General features: G+C 41.0%; 2 protein-coding genes across 3 annotated transcripts in view; one reads left to right on the top strand and one right to left on the bottom strand.

Annotated features, from left to right (window-relative positions):
• Positions 1-13,140, bottom strand: part of CRYZ (crystallin, zeta (quinone reductase)) — a 28,934-nt gene extending 15,794 nt beyond the window's left edge. The window contains exons 1-5 of one of the 2 annotated variants that reach the window (XM_010849424.1): positions 13,031-13,140; positions 12,352-12,441; positions 7,792-7,915; positions 6,047-6,199; positions 2,309-2,472 (exon numbers count right to left, since the gene is read on the bottom strand). In XM_010849424.1, coding sequence (XP_010847726.1) covers positions 2,309-2,472; positions 6,047-6,199; positions 7,792-7,902 — 428 coding nt within the window. In that variant the 5' untranslated portion in view covers positions 7,903-7,915; positions 12,352-12,441; positions 13,031-13,140. The remainder of the gene's footprint in view (positions 1-2,308; positions 2,473-6,046; positions 6,200-7,791; positions 7,916-12,351; positions 12,442-13,030) is intronic. The other variant, XM_010849423.1, reaches the window with a different exon arrangement.
• Positions 13,141-13,168: 28 nt separating this feature from the next.
• Positions 13,169-24,450, top strand: part of TYW3 (tRNA-yW synthesizing protein 3 homolog (S. cerevisiae)) — a 22,365-nt gene continuing 11,083 nt past the window's right edge. The window contains exons 1-5 of the mRNA XM_010849422.1: positions 13,169-13,441; positions 17,389-17,469; positions 20,018-20,116; positions 20,335-20,406; positions 23,139-23,272. Of these exons, the coding sequence (XP_010847724.1) occupies positions 13,268-13,441; positions 17,389-17,469; positions 20,018-20,116; positions 20,335-20,406; positions 23,139-23,272 (560 nt within the window). The 5' untranslated portion in view covers positions 13,169-13,267. The remainder of the gene's footprint in view (positions 13,442-17,388; positions 17,470-20,017; positions 20,117-20,334; positions 20,407-23,138; positions 23,273-24,450) is intronic.

The raw sequence follows: 24,450 nt of genomic DNA, 5'->3' as shown, positions 1-24,450 counted from the left end.
CCATCGCTTCATGGGAAATAGATGGGGAAACAGTGGAAACAGTGTCAGACTTTATTTTTTTGGGCTCCAAAAATCACTGCAGATGGTGATTGCAGCCATGAAATTAAAAGATGCTTACTCCTTGGAAGGAAAGCTATGACCAACCTAGATAGCATATTCAAAAGCAGAGACATTACTTTGCCAACAAAGGTCCGTCTAGTCAAGGCTATAGTTTTTCCTGTGGTCATGTATGGATGTGAGAGTTGGACTGTGAAGAAAGCTGAGTGCCGAAGAATTGATGCTTTTGAACTGTGGTGTTGGAGAAGACTCTTGAGAGTCCCTTGGACTGCAAGGAGATCCAACCAGTCTATCCTAAAGGAGATCAGTCCTGGGTGTTCATTGGAAGGAATGACGCTAAAAGCTGAAACTCCAAAACTTTGGCCACCTCACATGAACAGTTGACTCATTGGAAAAGACCCTAATGCTGGGAAAGATTGGGGGCAGGAGGAGAAGGGGACGACAGAGGATGAGATGGCTGGATGGCATCACCAATTTGATGGACATGGGTTTGGGTAGACTCTCAGAGTTGGTGATGGACAGGGAGGCCTGGCGTGCTGCGATTCATGGGGTCACAAAGGCTCAGACACGACTGAATGACTGAACTGAACAGCTTTATAAGCATTACCTCATCTAATTCCACCACACCCCAAGGTGCTTGCTATTATTATCTGTATTTTTCAAGTCAATAAACTACAGTTGAGACAGGAAAGCAACCTGACTAGTAGTAGGTGGAGACAGTACTAAAACTGAGGCCTTCCTGGCTTCCACACCTACAAGCTTAACGGATGTTTAACAGACTCAGTGACCTCTAGACTCTCTTGGCCTTGGGTTACACGCCCTTTGCCTCTCTCAGGACTGTCCCCTACCTCTGATCACATTCTAAATGTTAATGCTCAGTACAGTTCCAGTCTCTCTCCACTGGTGTTCTCACTCCCTGAGGAATTTCATTGACTTTCATTTCGTCAGCTCTTACCACATGCTGACAGCCCCAAATTTAAAGCTCCAGCCTTTGAGTTTCAGACTCTTTCATCCGACAGGCTGCTGGACTTCTCCATGATGATGTCTGTCTCAGTTTCATGTCCAAAACTGAACTCAGTTTCCTTTTGAAACTTTTCCCTCCTTCTCTTTGTCAAGTCAAACATTACCCGTTATAAAGCTGTAAGTATTCTTAAGCTCTTTCGCACCCTCATTTTCCACATGCAAATAGTTACCAAATATTTCTGATTTTACTCCCTAAATAGTTATCCTTTCCTCTCCACCTCTACCATGAGCCTTGCTCTGGCCCGTAAGTATTAATAATGTTCAGAGGGTACTTCTGTAAGATTCTCGCATGTCTTTCTCCACTCCTGTCATAACATCCATCCTTCCCATAGCAGATGGGTGATCCTAATAAAACACAAATATGACAATATCATTCTCCCAAATAAAACACTACATGACCCCTAAGTCCTTACAGAACAATATGTGAGCACTATAATCTAGCTTTTTACAATCTGAGGTGCACCTATTTGATAATGACAGCTAACATTTACTGAGAGATTACTATGTTCCAACTTTATTCTTCGCCACTTTTTGCCTTGAAATCTTCTAACAAAAGCAAACTGCTGTAGCTCTTCTCCCCAGATACCCCAATGTTTGCTCCCCACACCAGCTCTTCCCATTCTCTAGAATATCCTTCCTATTCCCAGCTACCCTTCCCCAGGATAACGCTCTCTGATGCTTTTCAAATACCTAGGGAATTTGATTAAGATATAGATCCTCAGGTATCAGCCATGGAAACTGACCAGGGGGACTAGGGTAGAGCCACTGTACTTTAAAGTTGCAGCAAGTAGTTTCTGGAGCTGGATAACGAGATTTTTGAACCATGGCTTTAAAATAATCCAAGACTTATGCCTTGCCAGGAAGCCTGACCTCATTACCACAGGCATGTCCCTTGTGATCCCGTAAATCCCTATGCACATCTCTACCACTGTCCTTTCCACATTATATATCAGTATTATTACTCTTATGTCTCTCTCCCTTACTAGACTATGAGCATCTTGAAGACAAAGATGGGGTTTTGCTGTTCTTGTCTTTTTCTTCAGTGATTAGAACAATCTACCAAATTAGCAGAATTTCTGCTCCATAAACCTTAACAGTAACTTAATGGGAACCAAAAATGACCAATGGGTAGACGGGTGGTAGGAAGCATAAATTATATATTACCTTCCTCCAATTAATATCGCCCTCCTCTGGTGCTGGTTATAAAGCTGACAGAGTGTGTTATTACCTGTGGAGCAGAGCTCGATAAGCAGTAAAGTATGGGATGCCGATGGCAGCTCCTTGTTTAAAGTCCAGCTTTTCTGGCAGTGTGTAAACAGTGTGATCGGCGGCCAGAGCATACTCAGCATAGCCCCCAGAGATGGTCCTGGTAGTGAAAACTCTGTCACCTTTCTGCGGAAAGCAATAAATTAATAAATGCTTCAGGGATTAAAAAGGTTGTCAACATGGGTGCAACCCTTTAGAATGCAACACTTATAACAAGAAATAAAATGAGTATTTATATATTGTTGTCTACATCCGAAGGTCTCATAAAAACAACTTCAAAATATGGAACATTTTTCAATGTTTTATTATGGAAACTAGGAAGAAGAAAAATCAAGGGAAATAGGAAAAATAAGAAAAGAGAGAATGTCCAGAATGGTCTAAAGATTATGATGATAACTTACCTTTATTGACAGCTTGCTGCGCAAGGCACAGCATTAAGTGTCTAATGAGTGTTCTCTAATTTGATCTTCACAACAGTCTATGAGGAAAACTTTCATTGCCTCCCTTTAGATAATCCCACTTCAAAGATGAGGAAATGGAGGCATAAATAAGTTCAGTAATTTGCTCAGATCAAGCAGTTAATAAATGGTAGTTAACATACATGTTTTTTATACAAAACACTGGGGAGAAGAAACAAATACAATGTAAGGTTTCTTCCAAACTGTTCCAAATCCTTTCTGTAGGTTTGTTCCCGCATTCCCCTCATTTTTTATGCATGGACCAAAAGGCAGGCAACTCTGCCTGGATCCCGACAACAAAGATGAGCCAGGAAAAGTGTCTTGACCTGTTGCAGCACCAAAAACATATAACAAACTCTCCATAAACGCCTGCTGGGTCCTCACTACTGGAAGGCAGATGTGTAACTGAGGGTGAGGACAGGCACCACGCAAGCACTACAAGCTGGCTCCATGTGGCCTGTACACCAAGGAAATTAGACTGCTCAGTACAAGCACCTTTTCTAAATCCTGTTTCTTCAATTAAAAAAAAACAAGTAAATAGTCCTTGGAATAAGCAAAACATTAAAGCAATAACTCTCAATACACTTAAATTTGCCCTATAATACAACACTATAGGGTGAGATAGAGACAGAAAAGGTTCCAAGGGCACCCAGGAGTCAAAGACAAGTATCACTGCTTAACAGTGTTGCCTGCAAATGGTCAAGTATGACTAACATCAGATTAATCCTGTTTTTACAGCTTAAAAACACACTGCATTGATTTGAATATAATCCCAACCTGTTTAAGAATTCACTATGAAAAGCAGTACTTTTAGTTCTGTGATGGATATTAATAGCAAGACATTCTCCCTAATCTCAAGCTTCTTAAACTCCAGGAAGAGGGAAGAAAAGGAGAGAGAGAATTTTAAAGCAAGGCAAATCTGATGAGCCATCAAAGATTTGTACGAGAAAAAGAAAGAAACCTTTATGCAGGTCAGGAACCAACGGTTAGAACTGGACATGGAACAACAGACTGGTTCCAAATAGGAAAAGGAGTATGTCAAGGCTGTATATTGTCACCCTGCTTATTTAACTTCTATGCAGAGTACATCATGAGAAACTCTGGGCTGGAAGAAGCACAAGCTGGAATCAAGACTGCCAGGAGAAATATCAATCACCTCAGATATGCAGATGACACCACCCTTATGGCAGAAAGTGAAGAGTAAAAGTGAAAGTGGAGAGTGAAAAAGTTGGCTTAAAGCTCAACATTCAGAAAACTAAGATCATGGCATCTGGTCCCATTGCTTCATGGGAAATAGATGGGGAAACAGTGGGAACAGTGTCAGACTTTATTTTGGGGGGCTCCAAAATCACTGCAGATGGGGACTGCAGCCATGAAATTAAAAGACGCTTGCTCCTTGAAGGAAAAGTTATAACCAACCTAGATAGCATACTGAAAAGCAGATACATTACTTTGCCAACAAAAGTCCATCTAGTGAAGGCTATGGTTTTTCCAGTGGTCATGTATGGATGTGAGAGTTGGACTGTGAAGAAAGCTGAGCGCCAAAGAATTGATGCTTTTGAACTGTGGTGTTGGAGAACTCTTGAGTCCCTTGGACCACAAGGAGATCCAACCAGTCCATTCTAAAGGAGATCAGCCCTGGGTGTTCTTTGGAAGGAATGATGCTAAAGCTGAAACTCCAGTACTTTGGCCACCTCCTGTGAAGAGCTGACTCATTGGAACAGACTCTGATGCTGGGAGGGATTTGGGGCAGGAGGAGAAGGGGACGACAAAGGATGAGATGGCTGGATGGCATCACAGACTCGATGGACGTGAGTTTGAGTGAATTCCAGGAGTTGGTGATGGACAGGGAGGCCTGGCGTGCTGTGATTCATGGGGTTGCAAAGAGTCGGACACGACTGAGTGACTGAAATGAACTGAAAAGGTTCCTAGAGTTTGCTGATGTGGGCCCTGCAACACAACTTTCTGTGATGATATAAATGCTCTCCATCTGCACTGTCCAACAGTGGTCACTGGACACTTGGCTCTATTAAGCAGCTGAAGAATAGAATTTTTAATTTTAATTGAATTTGAATTTCAAACAGCCACATATGGCTAGTGGCCACCGTATTTGGAAAGAATAGGTCCAGCTTCTAAGCTAAAGATATCACACTAGATAATGGAAACTGAGGGAGCATATGAGCCCATCATGAAGAAGGAAGAGAATACAAAAGGCCGAGTCTACGTAGGGTCAGTGGGCACTGGGCAACACCAAGAAGTGAGGAACATCCAGAGAAAAAGAAGATTGAAAAAGGATGCTCAGAGAGGAATGGGAGGTGGGGGTAGGGAGGAGACCTGGAGAATATAATGTCACAGAAGCTGAAGAAGAAGGTTTTTTTTTTTGTAAGAAAAAGTAAGTGGCTGAGAGTGTCAAATGTCCCAGAGAAGTCAAGACAGATAATAACATAAAAGGACCCATTAGCTTCAGCAATATAGAGGCCATTAGTGACATTAGTAAACATCGTCTCAGTGGAGCGGTGAGGGCAGGAGCGGGACTGCTGAGGCAGCGGAGTAGAAAGCAAAAGGAATTTTCCTGGCTTCCTGGGCCAGACCCTGTTCATCTTCGCTCAGTTCAATTTTGGTAAATGTGCTGCCACAGTTGAGCAGGTCAAGGAATGATGAGGACAGATGCTAGAACATGAATATGCTATCTAGGTTTTTTATATCTTTTTGTACATAAATAACAAAAGCTCTGATCATAACTCATAACATCTACATTGACTCAGCCACCTTGGTCTGAATCATAGCTCTAAAAATGTATAGTTGACCTTGCATTTGTTCATCTTTTACTTATTATTCAAAAGAATTAGCCTTCCCTTTATTTTGTAGAACTAAATTTTATAGAAGGAAAAAAAAAGAAAAAACTTTGTTGGCTGAGTATTATCAGGAGTTAGGAAACAGTATAATTTCCTTGCTTATTATATTCTTTCCTTAAGTATTTCTATTAAATCAAAGGATCACAGTTCAATTCTATGGGGATGTGGAGACACAGAAATTACCCAACACTTATTTCCAACAATGCAAACAAGCAAGGTCCCTGGATAAAAGGTAATTTCTTTTTTGACTAGAGGAGTCCCCCAAGTGGTAGAAATTGTGTAATAGAGCCTTTTAAAGACTTAAATACAGACACATTTTAAAGCTATGTCAAAATGTTAAAAAATATACATATTAAGCTAAAATAGAAATAATTTAAAATGTAATACCTTGAAAGCAGATACACTCTCTCCAACAGCTTCTATTATCCCAGCCACATCGAAGCCAGGAGTATAAGGTAGAAGTGGTTTTATATTGTGAGTGCCAGAGCGAATGTATGTGTCCACTGGGTTTACACCACACGCTTGGACTTTGATGAGAACCTGCAATGACAATGTACTTCAGTTCATACAGAGCAGTTAGGCATTCATTCAGCATTTTCATAGGACTGGAGTGGAGTGATCATGGGAGCTACAATAATAGAGGAGAACCCTGCCTTCAATGAGCTCACATTCCAGTTTTAGAAATCACCATATAAATAAAAAGGTAAGACAGAATGGTCTACATGCTATACTAAAAACATCTGGGGAAAATAGTGGTGGAGATATCTGAGGGGATGTGTGCAGAGACTCTATCAAACCTATTTTCTCCTCCTGGACAGCAAGGTAGGAAGAATATTCCTTCCTGGTTTCTTCAGAGTTATAAGCAGTCAAATGGAATGTAAACATAAGTGACGAAAGCTACTTTCGGGACTGACCCACAGAGTCCTTCCTAGGCAATGTACATAGTGTTTCCACCCTTTCTTAGTGACCTCAGAAGACAGGTGTTGAAGGTGGCAGAGCCACACAAGGGAAGAAGCACAGGTCCCTAATCACTTTGGAAAGAACTTGATCCACTGACATTTTAGAATTGTGGAATTTAGTGAATGAGAACCACTGAGATTTTTTTTTTTAAACTTGTTATTTTATATTGGGCTATAGTCAATTAACAATGTTGTGATAGTTTCAGGTGAACAGCAAAGGGACTCAGTCATACGTATACACGTATCCATTCTTCCCCCAACTCCCCTCCCATCCAGGCTGCCAACCATTGAAATTTTGAGGCTACATCTATTATAGAAGCTCATCTGACCTTAATACAGAATGATTACTTCTGCTATCAAAGTAAGGAGAGGCCTTATGAAGGAAGTGGTATTTGATCTAGATCTTAAAGGATTAGTAGATATCTTTCAGAATGGAAGAAGTATATTTCAGGTTAAAGGAACAGTATGTGCAAAGACAGAAGGAATGAAAGGACCTCTTGGGGAAACCAGACAAAGCTTGTATTGTCACAGCAGTCTACTGAGAAGAAATGATAAGAAATAAATCTTTGCCAAATCATAACCAAACTGTAAAAACTCTCATAAGGCTTGCTAAGGAAGTTAGACATGGGAGTGATGGTAGGTACAGTAATAAAAATATACAATTTTTATTGAAAAAGTATATTGTTAAAGTCACTGGAAATGATTAAAATCTATATTTAAAATCTCTTGTATGTGAAAAAGCATGTATGCAGAAGAAAATTATTCTCCCCATGCATAAAACAAAGATCATGAAAGACTGTAATTGAATAATCATGACTCCATTCAGAAAAATCCAATTACTTCACTACACAGATGATTTTCAACTTCATTCTTTTTATACATTTACTTCACTAGTTAGAATTATATGTTCTCTTTGTCGGAGCTTAAGGTGTAAACAGAAGTGAAGGTAGCTCAGTCGTATCTGACTCTTTGTGACCTTGTGGACTGTAGCCCACCAGACTCCTCTGTTCATGGGATTATCCAGGTAAGAATACTGGAGTGTTTTGCCATTCCCTTTTCCAGGGTCCGTCTTAAAGCAATGTCTTTATAAATCATTCTTTCGAACAATAACTTCATGTGCTAGAGACATACACTCAGTATAATTATTGCCTGTTTATAAGTAATGATTTCCACCTGATGGTCTTTTGGAATTGGTACAGCAACATCCGACTGGAGTTTCAGCACTTCTGGTCCACCAAATTCAAAAACTCTAATAGCTCTCATCAACTTCTGTCCAGTTGCCATGGTGATCTAGATACTAAGAAAAAAAAAAACAACATATTGTCATATTGTATCTAGGCTATCACTGTGTTTTCCCCCCTGGAGGGGGAAGATCAAACAATTTTTCAAACAACAATTTAAATCATGAGCTTACCACTGATCTCATTTCATGTTTAAGGACCTTTCATCTTACAAATCCTTCAGCTACAAAGCAAAATGCTTCATATTATTTCCTGTAGGGATTCAGTGCTTTCAACAAGGGAATCAAACATACAAACAAAAACATCTGGATAGACGATGCATGATACAATTATCTTAGGTTTCGTTTTGTGTAAGCTTGGGCTATAACATCTTGGAAATTCTAGGAGCTAATGTAAGTTTTCTTAACATTAGATAAACAGATCTTCTTTTGTTAGATGATATTTCAGATATAGAGAGAAATGTAAAACATACAATAAACATTTACCTGCTACCCAGCTTTAACAAGCCTTACCACTGTAAAAACCTAAAATGTTGTATTATAGATGTAACTGAAGCCGCCTCTAACCATCCCCAAACCCATTTCTGTTCCACAATTCTAGGAGGTAACTATTCCCATAAACTCAGAGCTCATACTTCTCAGGCAGGATGTAATTCCACTGCAACATGTATTTGCACTGTTAAACAGTATGTGTTATTGTTATTATTTTGCATGTTTTCAAACTTTATAAATAAAGTTTATAATCATAGTGGGTCATATTGTACTGAATTCTGAAACTTGCTTTTTCCTCTCGGTATTAAGTTTTTGAGATTTATCCATGCTGAAACATTTAGTTTTATGAAGTTCATTCATTTTAACAAAGAAGAATAAACAGCTAAAAACTGCTTTGAGTGTAATCCTCTGTAAATCATAAGTGTAATTTATAGTTACCCTTTCTCTTCTACCACTGTAAATACTGAAATGAAAACTCGAAGTTAAAATAAGCTTAGAAAGGTAAAGAACATATATATAGACAGAGAATTGGGTAACTGGAAATCTTACATCTATAGAGATGTAATGAAAGGGCTTTGTCTGACCTCCATAATTTTGCTTGTCTGCTATGACAATTTCTTGAAATTAACCACACCAAATATTGCTAAACTCTGCCACCACCAGGAACATCTTTGATAACTTCTGGAGTAATCATATTCACCAACCACGAGCAGCTGAAACATCAAAAAGAGCTGCAGAAACTAAGAGTTGAGATGAAAGAATTCAGACTTCACTGTACTGAAGCCCAACACAGGACTCCTTGGAACAAGCTCATGCTAACTATAAAATGCCCTTCCATGTGTGGGGGGAATCAAAGCACTTTAATGGTATTATTAATGGAAAGTTCTTGATATAATTAACCAAAAGTTGTGCCATTTTAAAACTCTTTATTCAAAATGATTTAATACAGTACCTAGTATAGAAGAGAAAATAAACTCTCCATTGCTAAAAGGCTGTTTAGCAATGAAATAGCCTAAAGGGCAGTATTCTTACTAAAAAACGGGGTGGGGTCAGGAGCAGGTGTAAGCCTCATGCACTGCACAGCAGCTGACCAGTCCTAGGGTAAGAAGCCCGTGCAGGAACTAGGACAGCGGAACAGGCAGCTCATGCCGAACCTACCCCGCAGTTTCACTCCTGCCTTTCTGTTTGGATCTTCACTCAAGCTGAGTATTTCTTAAGACTTGAAAGTGAAAATATATATAAAGAAAATAAAACAGAAAAAGAAAAGGGTGTACAGACCAGAGTTTTCTACTCTGAAAATAAGAACATAGCTCTTTTTTTCTCCTTTTCGTCCTCAGCATGGTGTTGTGAAAAGAGTGCGGGCTTTGGAATCTGACAGCTCTCAGTATGAATCCCAGATCTATCATTTACTAGCCATGCGGCTTTGGGCAAGGCAGTCACTTTTTTTGAGCTTCTTCATCTGAAAACTGAGTTCTGCTCAGGGTTACCATGCAAGAGCCAGGGTAGGTATGAAGCACAGAACCCAGCAAATATTTACTTCTATACATAGTGATATCATGATTCCTTTCCCCCTCGGCTTCTCCTTTCCAATTTTGTATTCATTAAGATATCTTTGGTTCTATAATCCTATAGTCATCTTTGATTTAACAATATTTATGGGACTATTGTAAAATCAAGTCCTTAACCTCAAAAAGGTCACAGTCCAGAGAACTATTCAAACAAAGCACTAATACCAAACATTGGTTGTTATTCATTCAACATGCATTTTTGAACATTAACTATAAGGGAGGCACTGTGCCACACACAGAGAGCACAGAGGGCAAGGATAACAAGCCCCAGACTCCCCACTCTGCCCTCATCTCCCTTCAATGCCTGTGCGCGTGCATCACACACACACACACACACCATGTTAAGAGGTATAGCTCTCTTTCCACTTTCAATATCTACTTACTTCCTCCCTATTTCTTTCTTTCAAGCTCTCACATCTATCTTCTCACCAATGGACATCACTAGTACCCTCAAAGAACTGCAGCAATAATAAAAGCAAAATTACCCTGAAATAGGATCTGTCAAAAATATCTAGCACATACATTTTTTTCCTCGCATCTGGACATTTGCTAAGTTGGAAGAAAAGAACAAAGGAAGAGACTCACCCTTAATCCTGGATTTAGAAGACCCCACCTCCAGCCCGGTCTTGCTCAGTACTACCCCTTAACCTGTGGAGCTCATAAGGAAACAGGGCATGACCTTGACAACTCTAACTTCTACTTTGCTTCTGGTGGTCTTATTTCCTGCTGAGCCCTTGCCACTATAATTGCTCAGGCTCCAATCTGCATTCATTGCCTTTGAACCCCCTCGACTACCTACAGGATCATTTGCTTCATAATATAGGTGCTAAGCTAAAAAATTGTTAAAATACTAATTATTATTCTTAAACCCTTGCAATACCTGATTTCTTCTAAACAGCATATCTTTCACATCCATTAACAGAATTTTCACAGAAGCAAGTTACTAAAACCACCATTTAATTGTATGCAGAATTGGAAATAAAATCACCATCCTTCTTACAGATGAGGAAACATCTAAGGGGTTGAGATTCACCAGGGTCACACTGAAGCCGAGCTGAAACCCAACACCTTAAATGTTATTGGGCATTTTTTCCCCCTAACTGTAAAATCCTTTTCATCTCACCCTTTGAAATATTGGCAGAGAGGACCTTTAATTTCTTAGAGATAGAATTTATAATGATGACAGTGAGACAGACTGAGGTAGAGATATGAAATTCAGCTAACTTGGAGGTAGCATTACATATTTTATGATTAAGACACCTGCTTTGAGTCTGAAATTTTTCAAATGCCCATAAGTTAAGGGATCTACTAGAGATACACAGAATGTGATTCTTTCAGGAAAACTATAATAATAATAATAATAAATAATAATAAGTTTCCTATCTATAAAATGGGGCCAATGCTCCGTTGTGAAGATGAACTGCAGCATCACATGGGGAGTGCTTCAGAGCACGCCTGACAGGCTGTAAACTCTATTATTCACAGTAAATCACTTAGTCAGCATCGGGCTCATCACACTGCTTGTGTTTTTTAATTAAAATGTACTTTAGCAGGTTTTTCTGCTATATTTATCAAATATAAACTTTCAATCAGAGCACCTTGGTTTATTGTTCAGTTTTACTTATTAACCTATGAAATGTTGCCAACCATATTTTGCAAATAGAGGAAATACAGAATTTAAAATTCTTCCTTCAACACTGATCTTTTTCAAGCTATGCTTGAATCCATTGGGTTTAAATGAAAATTAAAGGGATAGGGAAAAAGTTGGAAATATATTCTCACATAGAATGAACAGATCGATTCACAAAGCCAAAGCAAAGATATATTATTTTTTTAAAAATTCGTACTTTTCAAGAATTTCTAACAAGAAAAAAAAAAAACTTGGAAAGAGAATCAAACATTATAAATGTGCTACAGTTGATCAAGAATGACTCATAATATCATTTATTCTTAAGCCAGAAAAAAAATTTTTTTAATTAAAAGCAGCCAAAGAAAAGTCTCTTCTTAGCTGAATGACCTTGTCAGGATACTACTTCATGGGCCTGGCTCTTAGTACCCACTTCTGATTAGGAGGGAAGGAGGAGTTGATCAGATAGTTATTCTAACCCCCTGCAGGTGTCTGGGAAGAAAAGATTGGGTGGAACTAACGGTCAGGCTCTTCCTGCCCTGGGGCAGAAGAGCTCCGTGGGATTTACTACTGCTGACCAGACACTCACAGAGTGTCCCAAAGGTTTCAGTGGGAATCACACAGCCATTTTCCACTAATGCTGTGCTATGCTCAGTCCTGTCCGACTCTTGGGGACCCCATGGGCTGTAGCCCACCAGGCTACTCTGTCCATGGAATTTTCCGGGCAAGAATACTGGAGTCGGTTGCTATTATTTCCTCCTGTATGGGAATCTTCCCAAGTGAGGAATCAAAACTGCCTCTCTTACCTGTCCTATGTTGGCAGGCGGATTCTTTAGCACTGTGCCACGTGGGAAGCCATTTCCACTAGTTGCTGACAATCAGTCCAAACTTTAGCCCTTCAATGGTTGAATCATTAATACACCTTCCTTGGTCACTGAGATAAGTCTCCTCTAGAAACGTGTAAATACCCAACGACGTGCTAACAGGGAATTTTGTTTTTTGAAGAGTCTTCTAGATGAGGGTCATGGCGGGGTAGAAGGGGTCTACACAATTCTCTCCAAGATGTCATCAAAGCAAGAGGAAAGACCGGAGAGAAGGAGCCCTAGGAAACCCGAACCCGAGTGGCCGCGGGTCACAGCAGCCGCGAGAGGCCGCAGGAATCCAGAGCCCAGGCCGAGGGGAAAACTAGTGGGGGGCAGGCAGGCAGAGGCTGCGGGGTGGGCGCCCCGCTGTGGGACCCGAAACACGGACCCTGCCAGTAAGCAAAACCGGGCTCTCAGGACCAGTAAGTCAAACTTCCCTGGTGACCAACGGGTGATCAACTAGCAGCCCCCGGTGCAGAGTAACTTTGGCCACAAACTCATCCCCGTCCTCCGGGAGGACGGGGCGCAGGAAAGGAACGCAGCCAAAATCCAACTCGGTTCCTTTTGGACGAGCGCTGGGGAAATCCTAATCCTGAACTGAGGGACTTTTAAAACCACTTACCCGGTTCTAGAGTGGAAAATCAAAATTTGCGAGCGTCCCCCGAGATTGCACGGGAAAAGCGGGAGGGCCCGACCGGCCCCGGCAGACCACAGCAGTTTCAGGCTCCGCCCCGCCCCGCCCCAGGGGCGGGTCCCAGGAAGGAGTTTGGACCTTCCCGGCCACCATTGACGTCAATATGGCTGCCTCCAGGGAAAACAAGGCTAACGTGAAAAGTCCAGACTCTAACTCTTTCGTCGCATGGATCTTAGCGCAGAGTTCAAGAGGTGGAAGGCGCAGTGTCTGAGCAAAGCGGACCTCAGCCGGAAGGGCAGTGTGGACGAGGACGTGTTAGAGATTGTGCAGCTCCTAAATGGGCAAGAACAGTTTTTCACCACCAGTTCCTGCGCTGGCCGAATCATCCTCCTAGACCGGGTGAGGACCCTTTGTGCCCTTCCAGCCCTGCCCTGTAGTGTGCACGACGGGAACTCCTACACCCGCCCGATGTAACACCCCAGCCCAGCTTGCCTAATTTGTTCTCTGATCGGTGATCTCGGTCTCTTTAAACTGACAGCGTTACTTAAACCGATGTGTCTAAAATTTTAATGTGTTTATTAATTACTTGGGAGAACTTTTAAAATACATATTCTGATTCTATACGTCAAGGCTAGGGCATAATCTGCATTTCTTACAAGCCCCCAAATGATGCTGAAACTACTAGCCTGGGAATGATGTTGAGTTGCAAGGGTTAGAGACTTTTTTTTGTAAACACTAAGGGAATTTTAATTTTTTCAATACTAAGGAGATTTAAAGATTTTTAGTCTGGCGAGGCGGCTCCCTTCTGGTCGACCGCTCTAACAAACCATTGTTAACCAGTTGATTGCTGCTCGCTATGGTTAAGGAGTTCACTGCCTCCTAGTGGCCCACTCCATTATTACAACTGTGGTAATTTTTAGGAAGCCACGAGGGAAGCCCTTGTGTCTCAGATGATAGAGAATCCGCTTGCAGTGCGGGAGGCCTGGGTTCGATCCCTGGGTTGGGAAGATCCCCTAGCGAAGGGAAAGGCTACCCACTCCAGTATTCTGGCCTGGAGAATTCCATGGACTCTATAGTCCGCGGGGTCACAAAGAGTTGGACACAACTTTAAAACTTTAGCACCCTGCCTGGCATATTAAGTGCACTATAAAAGTTAGCTGTGTGTTCACTTTAACATTAAGATTGAATTCAGAGCTTGCAAGACACCATGCTTGTAAACTCATTCTTTAGATCTCTCACTGACAGGTCATGTGAATGTCTCCCAAGTTAGCAGGGTCTATTCATTCTTATTTGCTTCCATTGCTTGGCTTGCTTTCTCTCTCTTCCCTCATTTCTCCTGCCCTGTCTTATCTGAATTTACGCAGTGATTTCCTAACAGGTCACTGAACTACCAGTCTCCCTACTCCAAACCAAGTTACACGCTGGTAACAGATTCCCCTTTATAAAGCACAGTTTGTGTGTGTCACTCATCTGTGTTGAAATACTTTGTGCTTTGTTGTGTTTAGTCACTCAGTCGTGTCCAACTCTTTGCAACCTCATGAACTGTAGCCCGGCCAGGCTTCTCTGTCCGTGGGGATCCTCCAGGCAAGAATACTGGAGTAGGTTGCCATGCCCTCCTCCAGGGGATCTTCCCAACCCAGGGATGGAACCCAGGTCTCCCGCATTGCAGGTGGATTCTTTACCGTCAGAGCCACCAGGGATCTTCAGCTGTTTTTCCCCTCTGACTCTTCATCTTAAGCTGGTCACTGAAACTGAACTATTCTCTTTTTCCTCTTACATTTATCTGCCTTTGTTCATCTTTATTTTTCCTGAAATGTTTACCTCCATCTTTGCATATCTGAGACATACCTCCCCAAACTCCCCTTTCCTACCTGAGCACACACACACACGTCCACTTGGAAGCAATGACTACTTCTTCTGAACTACCTTTAGGACTTTTTCCTGAACATCTTTTCATTATATGTGTTACCTTATACCTTGTTTCACTTTGCCTTATTTCTGGAAGAATTTGGATCAACTTACAAGTAGGCATTACAAGAAGGAAAATAAAAAGTGAGAAAATCTGGATAAAAGGAGCATAGATAAGACAAAGCAGAAATGGCATTAGTCCTGAAAATATATCACTAGACTGTTAATTTGCTAGAGATGGGTCACACATTTGGTTGTAAGATTTAGGGCAGCCAGCATTAGATCAGAAACATCAGTCCCTGACTGAGGTCATTCAGTGAAAACAGATCAGTTATTTGGAGAAGCACAACACTTCTCCATTCCAAAGACAGATGGCAAAGTCTCCTGTGTTCCTAATGTATAAAAGTCACCTTGTGGAAGTATGGTGATTGATTTATTTTCATGAAACACAGCATGACTATATTTTAATACACAACCAAAATATAAAACATTATAGTAAATTGACAGTAAAATATGGTATTTCATTTTCATTGCCTGACAAATGGTTAACCTTAGTCATAAATGAGCTCTTGGAAACCAGTAACAAAGACATTGATAAACCAAGATGAATAAAACAAAAAGAAGAAGAAGAAGAAAATGAAATAACACGAGTGACTAGTAAGGATTAAGCATAAGAAGATGACTGAGTTGAACAGTAGCAAACAAAAAGCAATTTCTTTACAATACCATATTTGGATCTAACCTGGGCCTCCTGCATTGCAGGTGAATTCTTTACTGTCTGAGCCACCAGGGAAGCCCAATATTAACATTTGTACAGTTTTAGGAAACATACCCACATAAACACTGGGGGCCAAGATTGATGAAATCCCCTCTGTATAGTAGGGGAAAATCTATTATAGTTTAGACTCAAAACAATAAATTTTGGATATTTTTAGTCCTAGCAGTTCCAATTTGTTGGAATTATTTCAATAAGTTAGTTGGAAAAATTTACAGTTTATATATAAACCATGTTTACTGCATAGAAAGTGCATGTGGTTTCCTGTATCCTTTCTCAGCTGTCCTTGAGGATAGGATCTGTTTATATTTATTGTTGTTGTTCAGTCGCTCAGTCAAGTCAGACTCTGCGACCCCGTGGACTGCAGTAAGCCAGGCTTCCCTGTCCTTCACCGTCTCCCAGAGCTTGCTGAAACTCACATCCATTGAGTCAGTAATGCTATCTTACCATCTCATCCTCTGCTGCCCTCTTCTCTTTTTGCCCTCAGTGTTTCCCAGCATCAGGGTCTTTTGTAATGAGTCAGTTCTAAACATTAGGTGGCCAAAGTATTGGAGCTTCAGTTTCAGCATCAGTCCTTCCAATGAATATTTAGGACTGACTGCCTTTAGGATTGACTGGTTTGATATCCTTGCTGTTCAAGGGATTCTCAAGAGTGTTCTCCAAAACCACAGCTAGAAAGCATAGTTCTTTGGCACTCAGCCTTCTTTATGGTCCAACTCTCATGTCCATACATTACTACTGGAAAAATCATAGCTTTGACTATGCAGACCTTTGTTGGCAAAATAATGTCTCTGCTTTTTAATATGCTGTCTAGGTTTGTCATAGCTTTTCTTCTGTTTATATACAAAGTACCTAATAGAACTTGACAAATAAACATTTTTACAGTTAATAAGCAAAGAATACTGGTAAAATATTTGCCTTCTTGAAATTCTGAACTTTCAGTCTTAGCTCTTTGGTGCTCTTTGGTGCTACATATGAAGTCTAATCCAGAGGTCACAAATTTATGCCTATAGTGACTAGGGACACAGAAAGGTATGAACAGATCAGGCATCAGTAAAAACTGGTAGGTCCTGTGTGGGACTGAAACAGTGCTTTCTTACAAAAGGAATTTTAAAAAATGTTTTTAATGTTCTGCTAATCGTATAAAACAGCTAGAGTACAACTTAGGGGCTACTAGTGTACAACCCCTTGTAATAATACCTTTTCTCCTAACAAAAACAAGACCATATTTCAGGAAATGTTAAGTATTTTTATCTTAATAAACAAATTACTTTCTTTCTATCTCAAATAATTTCATTTCATTTTTGTTTTATGTTTAATTTTTCCCAAAAGCCTATTCAATTGTTCTTAGTGATTCTTAATTCTTAGGAGAAAGCCTAAAATGGGCTTCCCTGATGGCTCAGATGGAAAAGAATCCTCCTGCAGTGTGGGAGACCTGGGTTGGATCTCTGGGTTGGGAAGATCTCCTGGAGAAGGGCATGGCAACCTACTCTAGTATTCTTGCCTGGAGAATCCCCACGGACAGAGAAGCCTGGGGTCGCCTAAGAGTTGGACACGACTGAGTGACTAAGAACAGCACAAGCACGAAATATGCTACACATTGTACTTCTTATTTTCTAAATATTATGTGACTAACTTAAATTATGTTATTTTTTCATTTTAGAGTGTAAATGGTTCTGAGGTTCAGAAACAAAACTGTTGCTGGCTCCTGGTTACACACAAAGCCTGTGTGAAAGATGATGTGGTAAGTTTTTATATGTAAATTTAGAAATAAACTTTAATTCACAGTCACTTTAAATATATATGAAAAGAATAGAAAATTCAATTTATGTGCACAATTTTAATGACTGTAGATTACAAGGCCTAAAGAGCACTCATTACAATGGCTATTTTTTTAGTTGTGGGAGACTGCTGTCTATGCTGTATTATTTAGTTCCCTAAATTAAAATGTTTAGGTGAATTCATATAAATTTATGTTAGTCAGGCGTTTTACATTACCGGCTCAGGCGCTTAAATGTTGTCTTCAGAGTACTCACTCAGTCTCCTCTGGGTACTGGTTCTCTCTGTATGTTTGCATTTCTCTTCTGCTGCAGATAATCTTTGTGGTGGGAAAGATAGCTGCCAGCAACCCCAGCAGAAAAAGGTTCACTTTTAAGATCCATGCATTATTTCCAAGGGATTCTGAGTCATCCTGCCTGTGAGGTGTTCTCCGCCAAGATGAGTTGTCTTTGCCAGTAGAATAGAATGCTCTCCTTGATCAGACCCAGGCACTCATTGTCTGATATTATATAGTGGGAGCCATGAGCGACAGGGTCACAACTGACAGTCGCACCAGAATCAAATGATGTGAAGGAGGGAGAACGGTGCAGGTAGGTTAGGCAGACAGAAGTAACAACTGCCTTGTCCAGATTCTGTTGTTGTTCAGTCATCAAGTCATGTGCGACTCTTTGTGACCCCGTGGACTGCAACACACCAGGCTTCCCTGTCCTTCACCATCTCCCAGAGCTTGCTGAAACTCATGTCCATTGAGTCGGTGATGCCATCCAACCATCTGTCGTCCCCTTCTCCTGCCTTCAATCTTTCTAGCATCAGGGTCTTTTCCATGAGTCAGTTCCTCCCATCAGGTGGCCAAAGTATTGGAGTTTCAGCTTCAGCATCAGTTCTTCCAATGAGTATTCAAAACTGATTTCCTTTAGGATTGACTGGTATGATCTCCTTACAGTCCAAGAGACTCTCAAGAGTCTTCTCCAACACCACAGTTCAAAAGCATCAATTCTTTGGAGCTCAGTTTTCTTTATTGTCCAGTTCTTACATCCATATATGACTATTGGAAAAAGCATAGCTTTGACTAGACAGACCTTTGTAGGCAAAGTAATGTCTCTGCTTTCTAATATGCTGTCTAGGTTGGTCATAACTTTTCTTCCAGGGAGCAAGCGTCTTTTAATTTCATGGCTACATTCATTGTTCACAGTGATTTTAGAGCCCAAGAAAATAAAGTCTTTCACTATTTCTCTTGTTCCCCATCTATATGCCCTGAAGTGATGGGACCAGATGCCATGATCTTTGTTTTTTGAATGTTGCGTTTTAAGCCAGCTTTTTCACTCTCCTCTTCCACCTTCATCAAGAGGCTTTTTAGTTCCTCTTCACTTTCTGCCATAAAGGTGGTGTATCATCTGTATATCTGAGATTGTTGATATTTCTCCCAGCAATCTTGAGTCCAGCTTGTGATTCATCCAGCCCAGCATTTCACATGATGTACTCTGCCTATAAGTTAAATAAACATGGTGACAATATACAGCCTTGACATACTCCTTTCCCAATTTTGAACCAGTCTGTTGTTCCATGTTCAATTCTGACTGTTGCTTCTTGACCTGCATACAGATTTCTTAGGAGGCAGGTTAGGTGATCTGGTATTCCCATCTCTAACAATTTTCCACAGTTTGTTGTGATCCACACAGTCAAAGGGTTTAGCATAGTTAATGAGGCAGAAATAGATGTTTTTCTGGCATTCCCTTGCATTTTCTGTGATCCAATAGATGTTGGCAATTTGATCTCTGGTTCCTCTGCCTTTTCTAAATCCAGCTTGAACATCTGGAAGTTCTCGGTTCACATAATAGATTCTAGCTGAAGCATAATAATACATGTGTCTCAATCTTCAATCTAACAACAAAGCATTTAGACAGATCTAGTACGGTCTTTCAGAGAAGGCAATGGCAACCCACTCCAGTACTCTTGCCTGGAAAATCCCATGGACGGAAGAGCCTGGTAGGCTGCGGTCCATGGGGTCGCTAAGAGTCGGGCATGACTGAGTGACTTCACTTTCACTTTTTACTTTCATGCATTGGAGAAGGAAATGGCAACCCACTCCAATGTTCTTGTCTGGAGAATCCCAGGGATGGGGGAGCCTGGTGGGCTGCCGTCTATGGGGTCGCACAGAGTCGGACACGACTGAAGTGACTTAGCAGCAGCAGCAGCAGCAGTACAGTCTTTACATTCCATATTCCTTTATTAAAAATATAAAAGTAAATAGTTTACTTGTTTGAGGTATGGTTTGAAAGAATGCCACAGATAGTTTATGAGAGGATTAGAAATCAAGTGTCTTAAAAGAATAAGCAGATGAATGAGTTTTGGAGAAAGAGATCCAAGAAAGCAGAGTGAAAAGTTACTGTGGAAGAACGATGCAGAATGAGTGTGAAAGTTCCTTGGAAATATTGAAGGAACATAGGATAAAGGGTCACCAAGGAATAGGATCATGTATTTGTGTCTAATCCTAATATTTTCCATATATTTAGATTGTGGCCCTGCAGAAAGCGAAGGGCGATGCCATTTTGAAATTCGAGCCACTTGTTCTTCACGTGCAGTGTCTACAGTTGCAGGATGCACAGATTCTGGTAAAATTTTGTGATTATACTTGAATTTATAGGTATATGAGTAGATTTAGTTTTGAACTTTAACCCTTCTACCACAATTAATGCAATGCTCGTTTAATCAACTAATATTTTATCTAATTATAGATTTGAGGTTATATTATGTTTCAGCAGTTTGTAGAGCTAAAGTGTTTATCTGGTTAGCCAGATGATCAGAATTTAACAAATTTATTTTCTTACAGCATTCAGTGGCAATAGATTCTGGCTTCAGGAACTCCGGCATAACTGTGGGAAAGAGAGGAAAGACTATGCTGGTAAGGTACCTTTTGGTAAAAAGCAATTCTTTGATCATGAAGTAATCCACATTATCAAATAACCTTCTATTCAAATCGTCCTGCCATTCCCTGCTCAGAAATCTTCAGTGACTGTTCTGTACAGGGCAAAGTCCAGAGTTCTTAGCTTTACACCTGAGGCCTTATAATATTCCCCTCCACTTACTTTTCTGCTTCCTTGGTGCCTCAGATGGTAAAGAATCCACCTGAAATGAAGAAGACCTGGTTTTGATCCCTGGGTTGGGAAGATCCTCTGGAGAAAGAAATGGCAACCCACTCCAGTATTCTTGGCTGGAGAATCCCATGGACAGAGGAGCCTGATGGGCAACAGTCCATGGCGTCGCAAAAGAGTCAGACACGACTGAGCGATTAACACATACACCACTTATTTTTAACCTGATTCTCTTTGGCCTCCGAATTCTGAATAGTCACGGCCCAATTTAATGAGCACCATGATGTATTGCAAAGAATCACAGATGGGCCCTAAAGTCCTCTACAGGGATCCATCAGGGACTGAACTTTTTCAGCTGTATCAGGGATCTATCAAATTGCTGCCCTAGGGCCACATCCAGCCCATGGGAGACTAGTTCCAGTACCCCTGTTTGATGAATTGCTGTCTAAAGTTGCTTTTGTGCTACAATGGCAGACATTATATGGCCTGCAAAGTTGAACATATTTACTATCTATCCTTTTACAGAAAAAGTCTGCCATCCCCTGGACTAGAGGATCTTTAAACTTCCTTGCAAGTCCCACAGCCTTTCTGAGTCCTTTCCTGGCCAAGCCAGCCCCTAGTGACTTTTGCCCTCTCCTGCAGTAGCTACTGTTCGTGTTTACTGTTTGGCAATGTGCACATTGTTTGCTTTTGTAGTATTTCAGATTGTCTTCCATTCTAGCTCCCAAGACTTCCCAATTTTCTATCTATTTTAACAAATAATCTGCTTTCCAAAAAGAGGTGGCTTACGAAAGAAGACATCTGTATAGCATGAGTAAACAGAAAAGCAAAGTTCATGGTACTGATTTGAGTCCACATCTCCCTCCCACTATGTACATCTGGTGGCCCAAGCAAAAACAGAACCACTCTTCCACCTTTCTCCCTTTGTCTTCTATATTAAGTTAGTGACAGATCTGTCACATCTACCTCTAAGTCCTCACTCCGGACTCCACCTCTCCCAGCCCTCTTCCACTGCCCCTACTCAAGCCCTCTTCATCTCTCACCTCTGTCTTTACAGCAGTCTCTTGTGTGGTCTTTGTCCTCCCCATCTTTTCCTTCAGTCCCTCTAGCCAGTAGTGTCAGAATGCCCGTTTTAAAGAAGTCAAGGTCACCTGGTATTTTCTCTGACTTTCAAGACCTTATATACATAAACTATTTTGCATCTACCTTATCTATGCTCATGTTCCACTAGCATGCTTCCACGCCAGCCAGATAAAATGCTGTTGGTCATTTCCCGAATGTATTATGCTTTTCATGTCCTGTTACTATAGAAAAGTTCTTTCTCTGGCTGAATGCTCCCCTTCTCCCATTTTTACATCTGGTGAAATTATATGTATGCTTTAAAATCCCATAAAACCACCACCTGTCTCAGTCAGTTGCTCCTCTTCTACTGAATACGTTTCCTTAGTATTTTGTGTGTGTGTGTGTGTGTGTGTGGCATATGAGTGCGTGCACATGCACATTTATGTGTTTCTTCTTAGTACCGTGTTGGATTGTGATTCTTTGTTCACTTGGTTTTTTGTTCAGACGTGTTAGCTGTCTTTTAGATGGGGACCATGTGTATTCATCGGAGAAGGCAATGGCGCCCCACTCCAGTACTCTTGCCTGGAAAATCCCATGGACAGAGGAGCCTGGTGGGCTGCAGTCCATGGGGTCTCGAAGAGTCGGACACGACTGAGCGACTTCCCTTTCACTTTTCACTTTCCTGCATTGGAGAAGGAAACGGCAACCCACTCCAGTGTTCTTGCCTGGAGAATCCCAGGGACGGTGGAGCCTGGTGGGCTTCTGTCTATGGGGTCGCACAGAGTCGGACACGACTGAAGTGACTTAGCAGCAGTAGTAGCAGCATGTGTATTCATCCTACATCTTCATACCTTCCGTGGGGCCTGGAAAATTGCAGACATTCAGTAAAGGCTCATTGAATGAATTTTTCTGCCTCATAAGAGTTTCTGTTGTTTCTTAACCTATATCCAGTGTTTGGATTTACTGGGAACATGCTGACTGTTTCCTCAATGGGGTTACTAAGATTGGCAACCCTAAAGCATCAAGAAAGCAGCCACTTTGTGTGATGGAACAGGCCTGCTTTATCTTGTAACCACCCTGCAGAAGCAGTGCTAAGAGGCCCTTCAGCATCCAAGCCATTTTGATTTTCCCTTAAAACTTCTGTTGAGGTTTCATTTATTTTGTTTATTTAAATAGTGTATTAAAACTTCCTTAGATTTAGTGAGATTGACACTATTAAGTTTATTGGGCTCTTTGATAATATCTGCTTCTCTGAAAGACAATGTATAAAACGGTTTTCTTTGCAAATGACTTTATATGATGGGAAAATCTATTTACTCTCCTTTGATTGAACTGTATTTGACTAAATTGTATCAAAGTGCAAACCTAAGTGCTGTAATGGAGCTAAACTATATATAAACACAGCCCTGAGTTGACTATTCTTTAGTTATCTTCAGCGTCTCTAGTACATAAGTCATCCAATCTAAATTGTTCCTTGTAGGCTGTCCGGAGCACACATGGCTTAGAAGTTCCTTTAAGCCATCAAGGAAAACTGATGGTGACAGAGGAATATATCAACTTCCTGTTAAAGATAGCAAACCAAAAAATGGAAGAAAACAAGAAGAGAATTGAAAGGTATGTTAATGATATATTTCCATGTTAGTCTTATATACCTAGGTCTTCTTTGAAAATATTAATACACATCATCTCCAGCTTATACTCCCAGCTGCTTTTATATTTGTAGCCTTATCATGAATAATAAAGATAATGAAAATAATTGATGAGAGTAGGCCAGTGGTAAGGAACCTGCCTGCCAGTGCAGGAGACATAAGAGATGCGGGTTCTATCCCTGGCTTGGGAAGATGCCTCGAGAAGGAAGTGGCAACCCACTCCAGTATTCTTGCCTGGGAAACCCCACGGACAGAGGAACCTCGTGGGGTACTGGCCACAGGGTTGCCCAGAGTCAGACACAACTGAAGAGACTCAGCACATAGTACACATAAAGGCCAAACTGCAGTGGGTACTACATGGGGCACAAAGGGGAGGAAGCTCCAGCAGGAGTGTGGGACATGCAGCTGCCAGCACCAGGCATTAAGGAGAAACAGTCACTCAGGTGAGAGCGAAGCAGCCACAGGGACATAACTGATCCAGCCGAAGGCAGCCAGGGACACGGTACACTCTGCCCCCAGGATGGGACCTACTGAAGATTACTTAAAATCTCCTTTTGAGGAGAACAGCCTGGTTAATTTTAATCTGATAAATATTTTATACCTCTGGCTAGATCAGAACTCAGCTCTTGTCATGAATTAGATTTGAATTGGCATAATTGTCCCAGTCAGAAGGATTATGGCTGTCCGTGCACATCTTTATATTTCCCTTGTTTCTGCTTGATTAATTTTACATTACTCTTTCTCAACTTTTTCCTCAGAATAGAATTTTTGATATAAAGAAGTGACAATTATGCTGCTTTTTATATATGAAGATAAATGCCACTAACCTACCATCAGTAAGATGTGTATTTCTGAGGTATTGAAGAAATCATCTCATTGTCATTTATTATTTCCTTTTTGCTTTCTCCCCACCCCTTTGGTCCAGAGAAGGCAATGGCACCCCACTCCAGTACTCTTGCCTGGAAAATCCCATGGACGGAGGAGCCTGGCAGGCTGCAGTCCATGGGGTCACTAAGAGTTGGACACGACTGAGCGACTTCCCTTTCACTTTTCACTTTCCTGCATTGGAGAAGGAAACGGCAACCCACTCCAGTGTTCTTGCCTGGAGAATCCCAGGGACGGTGGAGCCTGGTGGGCTACTGT

This window comes from Bison bison, unplaced genomic scaffold (genome assembly GCF_000754665.1).
Source record: "Bison bison bison isolate TAMUID 2011002044 unplaced genomic scaffold, Bison_UMD1.0 scf7180017864283, whole genome shotgun sequence".
Classification (NCBI taxonomy): Eukaryota; Metazoa; Chordata; class Mammalia; order Artiodactyla; family Bovidae; genus Bison; species Bison bison.
The sequence above is the reverse complement of the archived record's forward strand: the minus strand, read 5'-3'. Positions and strand labels throughout refer to the sequence as shown.